This window comes from Tachypleus tridentatus, chromosome 11 (assembly GCF_004210375.1).
Source record: "Tachypleus tridentatus isolate NWPU-2018 chromosome 11, ASM421037v1, whole genome shotgun sequence".
Classification (NCBI taxonomy): domain Eukaryota; kingdom Metazoa; phylum Arthropoda; class Merostomata; order Xiphosura; family Limulidae; genus Tachypleus; species Tachypleus tridentatus.
This window is the reverse complement of record NC_134835.1, coordinates 93,158,115-93,166,490: the sequence shown is the minus strand read 5'-3', so window position 1 is coordinate 93,166,490 and position 8,376 is coordinate 93,158,115. Positions and strand designations below refer to the sequence as shown.

General features: G+C 30.5%; 1 protein-coding gene across 3 annotated transcripts in view; it reads right to left on the bottom strand.

Moving 5' to 3' along the window:
* Positions 1-4,535: 4,535 nt before the first annotated feature.
* Positions 4,536-8,376, bottom strand: part of LOC143232776 (semaphorin-5A-like) — a 58,997-nt gene continuing 55,156 nt past the window's right edge. For 2 of the 3 annotated variants that reach the window (XM_076468621.1, XM_076468622.1), the window contains exon 19: positions 4,536-7,931. In XM_076468621.1, the coding sequence (XP_076324736.1) occupies positions 7,624-7,931 (308 nt within the window). In that variant the 3' untranslated portion in view covers positions 4,536-7,623. The remainder of the gene's footprint in view (positions 7,932-8,376) is intronic. The other variant, XR_013017728.1, reaches the window with a different exon arrangement.

The following is an 8,376-nucleotide window of genomic DNA, read 5'->3' as shown; positions in this document are numbered from 1 at the left end:
GGTTTTGGACTTGAGACAAAAAACAGTTTCAACAAAAATTGGTACACTAGCCTGAAAAGTTGGAAAACCTGTGCTCTGTAAAATCCGCTGAGATTGCCAGAGTGCATATAAGCATATACGTATTGCAACAGGAGACACCAGTGTTTATGGAGAACATGCACTGCTGACTTCGAGATTACGGAAGTTATACTATTATTTATTTAAAGCATCGTCGTTAACATTTATGTTTCTTAAAAAAAACTTTCTTCCGGGATCATGTGAAGTAGTAGCGTATCCTGTGATTGAACTGTAATCATACAGTTTTGTATGTTACCCGAGATGTTCGTTTGTATCAATTAAATCATAGTTAATATAGGGTTCGTTAATACTACACACGTATAAATATAATTTATTTGTAAAGAGTAATATGGAATAAAAATATATTATTAACTTATCTTGTTTCTGCTAAACGTCAATAAAGCGAGTTGGTTTGGATTTTTTTTATTGTTCCTTGTTTATTGCAACCTTACTGGAAGACACATGGACAACGTCGTCATTACCACGTAATAAACGGGTGGTAAATTTACGACTTTTTTTGTATCCCTTTGCCCTTTAACCTTTAACCTCGTCGACCTAATATAATTTACGGTCATTGCAAAGACGGGAGATACGAAGCACAACACAGTAATTTAATTAAAAATCTCATTAGTTCGGATCTTTTAAAATTCCGGTAGTGCTGTTTCTAAAATACCCGGATATTTCAACATTACGTCTTATGAGTCGTAGACGTAGTACAGATCGTAGAACCTGCTACGAAGCACATGGCTGCTGTGTTCATACTCACACACATACGTTAACTCACGTGATTCGAACATGTGGTGGCGCACAACATGAGTGATGTCGTGAAAAAAGGAAAAAAAAGTTAAATTGGCCAAAAGGTTATTGATAACAAGATCCGGGTTCTTACTCTTTTTTTTCTCTTTTCTATATAATGGGAAGTAGAGGTCAGCATTCCACCTGAAATCATGACACTATACGGATATTCTTTTTACATAATTAAGAATAAAAGGGTCTCGCAACACTGTTAAATTTAACATATTTTTTTTTAAATATCAAACACGATATTTAACGTTCTTTGGCATTTGTTCTTTATTTTAAAACAAATTCTACCTCAAGTTCACATGAATTGAATAAATGTAGTTCTCAAACCTCCACCCTACCTATTATAACTTTAATTCCAACTGGTTTGAGATCAGTCAGTATTTTAGCAAACCAAGTTTTACTCTCGGGTGGCTGGCCCACTCAATAACTCAGACTGAGAGTCCAGTGTCCTAACCATCGTCCATGCCAGGTCCATTGTGGTGATATCACCATAAATTACGTGAAACGTTAACGTTCTGTATTACGTTTATTGCTAAGAATTAAATCGATTTAATTACGTATAAAAGCGACACGGCTACTATATACATAGCAAATATTTAAATTATCGAAACGTAGACGTATCGTTATACATATATAATATCTGTACTTGGCTAATTTCAGTAGCTGTAGTACTGTAGGATTGTCGTATAAATGACTCATTACAGTTTTTCATAAAGAAAACTAACATAGTTTAATACGTGATGATATGCGTGTGACACATGATAAATTATTCAAGAAACGTGGGTGAAAACATTATATATATATATATATATATATATAATTTGATAAAAGCAGGAAAAAAATAGTTGTTGCTGCTTGTTAAGCCTACACCTTTGTTCGCCACAGCAAATTGAGCTCTGAATGTTTGTATTTTAAGCCTGACGCTTAAAAGGAAAAACAGATTGGTTAAACATAGCTATGGTGAGCCCACAAAAAAAGGGGGGAGGAGGATGAGCATTTATTTTTATATTTTTTTCTCAAAAGTTTTAGGATTTCCAACGGTAAAGTTTAGCACTACAAAACCGCAACATTGAAAGACAGCATAATTTAAGAGACAAACACTTTTAACATAATCATCTAAGTTTCATTCACTACCAACAAAATTCACGTTTCAATTGTGCCAGAAAAACAACAACAAACAATTATATCCTTCCCATTGTTGCCAAAGCCCCCAGTGGCATAATGGTATATCCGCTGACTTACAACGTTATAAATTGTTTTCAATACCCGTGGCGGGCCACAGACAGCTCATTGTGTAGTTTTATGTTTAACTATAAACAATAAAGGGTTTGTGTCGAAAATATTTACTTTTGCTACTAGCCTCTTTACGTTTTTTAAAAACATTAGGTCTAGGTTTATACTAATTAGAACGAAAAAAAATAACTAGATGTGGAGTATATAAGGTAACGATGTTTATTTAATTGTACAAACGATCATATGAAACATTGCGAAATGTCAACAAAGGAGACTTATTTATCAAAATCATACAAATCAAAGCCAGTAGAAATTTTGCAATATAAAGTGTTTAATAGCCAAAATAGTTAATTTATTCATTAATCAATCAATTTCTTAACATTATATAACAATTTGCACAGTTGTAAAACATGTGCATTCTACTCGTACACACACACATATATATATATATATACACACACACACACATAAGCTTACAATTATCAACTATCTTATTTACAAAACAAACATGTTTGTTACCAGAAAACCGAAAATTTACTATATACAAATGTATTATTTTATTTAGGATTACCCAACAAGAAAAAAACATCAAACGCAACTTGCTAATGGGCTTATAAAACCGCTTAGCGTTACTAATAATTGGTAAACGTCGAATTCACATATTTCTTTAAAATATGTACAAGTAAGCATAAAAATGTATTTAAATATTTTGTTTCCAAAACACAAACCATGAAATTCTCGGTGGAGCCGAGTTTGGCACACAAAATGGATTAACATAATACAATGTTTCGAACCTATTACAAGTTTGTAATTCTTACTTTAACTAAAGAAAACACTTTTCTTCACTCCACCACCAGTAAAATGGCAGTTCTACTCTAATTCCTTAGCGCAAAATATTCACATTTTTATTTTAGGAAATTTTAAAGCGAACTAATAATAACACAGACACAAGTTTCAACTCTCGTATGAATGAACAAAAACACTCAAGAACTAAGCTGTGTTTGTTCAGCACCCACTAAGATGTGTAAACACAAACTGTGGTTGATGATTGTTTTATTTGAGCCTTTGAATTATACGGTTAGTTCCCAGAAAAACAAAACAAAACAGATTTTAGTTGTCAAGTGTCTGTAACAATAGCAATCACTAGTACACAGTAAGAAACTGTGTAACATATAATTCTCCGGTTCAACGAAAACACATTCATAAAACTTTGAAACTTTATAAACATTATTAAGTCTTGTATGTACCTGTATGTAGTTAAATAATTATTGCAAGAACTGACAAAAGCAACCTTCCATTATACTAGATATAAATTTAATAATATACTTTTGATTGGAAATATTAAAAATTCTGTACATGCTTTGTCATGAAGTATTACTTTAATTAAATATAGTGTCTAAAATATGATATTATGCTCTTATTTACTGTATCAAGAGTACGAACGAATTCATTTGCAAAGTACATAAAGTCAGTCAACAAGATTTACATAATCAAGCTGTTAACATTAATCTATATGTGTCAGTCACATTCAAGTGAAAGTACACAGTTTAAAATAACATGTGCTACAACCTACCTTACAGCTAATATCAGGATTTAGCCTAAACTAGTCTGTTTAATCCAAAGATCACTTCCTTCAGAATTAGTATATTAAGTAGTGGTTTAAGTAAATTCTTTTGTATAGTTAATCTAAATTTGATTATAGTAGTGTCTGGGTAATGTAGACAGCATGTCAGGAAGAGTTGCTTACATCTGGTTCATTTTATTTAGGGTTATAACCCACTTATATAGATTGACCAGGTAGCTAATGTGTTAACTATATGTATGTTTTTATTATTACATCACAATTTATCTGTATCTAAAAACAACTATGTTTGGGAATGAAACTGCAAGGTAGAAACAGATATTGCATACAATATGTTCATTCACAGCTTCTGATTGATTCATAACACAGGTTTATAATTGTTCACAACTAAAAAAATAAAAAAAATGTTTTTTTTGGAAAATTTAAGGCTGAAAATTTGAAATATATATATAAAATGTTTAGTTATGATCTTATGTTCAATTCCAATCCCAGATCAACACATCTTAGCTAAGAGTATACAGTACCTTGAAAGAAAGTGTAACAGAACAAAAAATGATACCACATTTTGGTTTTACAGCGTGGAAATGTTTAACAATGTATTCTCTAATAAAAAATCAAGTCAAACCTTTTCTTCACAGGGTTAACAAATATTGAAAGATGACTTTTTTTGAGAATCTCCTCCTAGACAAAGTATTTTAACTCTTAAAATGGAAGGCCTGGAAGATATTTTAATAAGGTTGCTATGGATAAAGCAAATTTTTATTGGCATGGTTTATACCTGGTAGACTACAGTCCAGAATGGAAAGTACTGACATTTTTCTGTCAAATGATAAAATCAGTTTTCAGTAAAACTAAGTATATTATTCAAAACTTGTTTTATTAAATTTACAAAATATACACATATAATACTACTGCTCATATTGCTTGATAAGTTATTTTAATACAACCACAGACGTGAACTGTCAGCAGTTAACCAAGCAATAGTACTATACATCAGATCACAATTTAATTTTATGTTGTACACTTGACTAGTAGTTGGATGAAAACTTGGAGTTGTGTTATAACAAAGATCACTTTACTGGAAACTGGCATGTTGTAACTCACTATCAATGGCATGTAGAAAGCATGCAATGATGGCAAAGAAAGCATTAAGGCTCAAAATGATTGCCTGGTTGTAAAAAAAAAAAAAGAAGTTGTAAAGCTGTATCATTTGGTTATAAACTAAATTCCACTAACTTTATTACGTATTCACAGATTAAAAAGTTTTTGAACAAAGTAAAACCACAAACTTAAACAAATATAATAACTAGTGAACAATAAAAAAATGTCTTAAAGAGTAAAATCAATTTTATTACTAAACATATCTGTCTATATCAACTTACTATTAATGAAATCTTTTTACATGCCTAGATAGACTGTATATTCTTAAAAAAAGTTAACACAAAATATTTTCTTAATTCATAGCTCATATTTCACACTACTGTTTATTCCCATTGACTGATCTTGTATTATTATTTGAAGATATAGTATTCTATTGCAAATCCTATGTATTTGATACTTGCACAGATTTATTAGAAAGATGTGATGTACAATATTCAAAATATTTCAAAGTTAACGTATTTTACAAAGGTGACCTAAAGAGAATTAGATAGCAGTATTATAAGACCAACACATATTAAGATAATTTACTTATTTACTTAAAGAATAACAAAGGAAATAAAAATTTTAAATTATCACATATATTGCATGGTTCCTTCAAACAGAACCTGTATTGAATAACAAATTATCATTACATGGATTAGTTGATTAGTTCACCTCATTCCACCTTTCAAAGAGAACATTTATTATCTTTAATTCCTCAAGTAACTACAACCACAAGTTTTGATTCACAGATATAATATAGTATGTACATACACATCGTATTATTAAACAAGTCAACAAGCTTGACAAATATTTTTCAATCCAAGAGTTTCACTGCTATCCCATTTCCTAAAGCCATGAACACAGTGTAAATTCTGACATTTTATTTCACAGTATATCTGTCAAAATACAAATACCCAGACAGCTGCTGGGTTAGGTTTGAGTTTCTTTTTCATTAGTAAACAAGAATTTGTATACTTGGCAATAACTATAATTCTATTATTAAAGCATTTCAAAGTAATCATAATTAAAACCTTTTTACATGATTTTAGAAACAAAAATATTTCATCATATTTTTAAAAGAAACACTAATTCAAACAATAACAGTTTGTTTTAGCTTCGTTGGTAACAGGAAATGCAAAAATAATCAAATGTTTTGACACTTGTATGAAGTGAAAACACATTTCATAAACTTTAAAATCTTACAGTATTTGCTGAATCTTTCAGTGAAGTTTAGTGAACTAAATAATAGTACACCGAGTATAACTTCCTAAGAAATATAAAAATGAAAAATGTTTAAAAAGTATAAGTACTATAACTATAGGCACAAATTTGCCAAAGGAGATAAACAATTCAAGGACTTTTTAATGCCACTATTTTCCCACACTTGATGTATCAGTGAGTGGTTCCTGAAATAATGCATGAAACTACAAACATCTCAAAACACTCTAACAAAGTCTTACAGCAATAATACTTTTCTTGTCTGGTCCCTTTCATTTCAGTGTGGGATCAATAACCAAACCACAAAGATCAACATATGCATTTAGCAAGCACAACATAAAGATTTTTCTCATAAATCACATAAGCTATAGTTTATTCTTATTCCATATGGTCTCTTTGCTTTTGTTGTTGTTGCAAGAAATGTTTCAAAAACAGTAATTATAATCTGAGGCAGTGGCAAGGTTATAATTATGTATGCTAATAAAGGTTTTGCTTACAGGGCTTAATCACCCCCTTTTGTTTTTGCACAATACATCATTTACTTTATAGTAACAACCTTTCATAGTAGTCAGTACCATGCACACACACACACACACACACACACACACACACACACACACACACACATTTACAAAAAAATATGAAATTTTCTTTGAAATAAGCATTCCAACTTACAGAATACGTCACATACTGGTTACTCCAAGCGTGAAAATTACATAATTTTGTTTTTGATACAGCAAGTGTTTGCTCTGACATAATACAGAATTAAGTATCTTAATCGTAATTATTTTATCACTTGGATATTTAGTTTGACCAAAATGTTTTTGAATTTGGATTAACAAATCTTTTAGGTGGCATATGTATAATGTAATAAATGCTATTTAAAAGGTATATTAATTTCTATATACACATACATATATTACAGTTACTAAATGTTTACTGTGGCACTGAATAAAAGTGCAAAAGAAATATACTGCAGAAAAGATAAAACTATTACAGTGATTTGTGGGTTAAAATGGTAACTTTCTAATTAGACTTGAACTTCAAACAGTTTTTAATATTATATTCATGCATATGCTGAAATATTTTATTCATAAAGTTATTCACAAACAAAATTAAATTTTTCTGAAAATATCAAACAGTAGATGTCTTGGAAGCTCATATGAATAATCTAGTTTCTACATTGTAGAAATATGAAATAGGTAAAAAGCTATGAAATCTCATATCCACCAATGTACAAGAAGAGCAAACAATTTTTTTTTTTCAATGATGTATTCTAACTGACAGGATGTTAACTTTTGCCTCAACATTAAGAAAATTTCAGCACATGCATGAATGTATCTTGTACTTTGTAGAGGAATAGTGATGCACTGTTCATCAGCAGTGTATTTGATGATACACTGTGAGAAACCAAATGTTTCCACTTTTAATTTGAGGAATGTGGTCCTTACCCATTTCTCATTTAAAATTTTGCAAGCCTTTAACATCAGTCTCCTTCCACTGTTTAGCCTGGACCTCAAATACTGCTACAGCACTGAGCTTCCTAGTGTTTTGTATTGTATTCTCCTTTTCACAATCTTCAGCAATCAATATGTATAGTCATTCTTGTCTCTGGGATTGTTTTTAATGTTACTGTCTCGCAAACAAGTCTTCTCTTGTGTGCTACAACTGGAGTCCATGCTGTTTAAACAGTCATTTGATGGTATAAACACATTTGATTTTACTTTTTTCTGTGAGTATTTTCTCTTCCTGCTGGAATGTTTCTTTTTCATGAACATATAAGTAATAAAAAAAGCTATAACAATCCCTATAAGGAATGATCCAATGCAGAAAGCAACAAGTTTTTCTGTCGATATCCCATGATCCTTGTGAGATGGTTGTGGATTCACTAGTCCTAAAGTTTGAAGTAAAAAACAAAAAACATACTCATCTGTATTGAATGGTACCTAAAAGTTTCTTCAGGTCTTTTATGTATGACACACTAAAATTATACAATTTGTTGCCAGCAAATTTATTTAACCTTTCTGTACAAGTTTAACATAAACAACGAAGGACAACTGGGTATTCTTGAATCAAAAAATATTTTAACTTAAATTTATAGAGAACTCCTAACACCTGAAATGCACGAAATACTTTAGCACACAAAACGATATAGAAACCAAACTCTTGTGGAAGTCAAAGTTGAACTCTAATTTTTACAAAATAGATGGTACATCATCAACAATTCAGGAGTTCATACATCAACTGTAGTAACTGTGCAAGAGACATATACATGAAAATTTCGATTTTGTGCTTTGTATTTATATGTATTAGTAATTTCCCATAAAGATAGCTATATT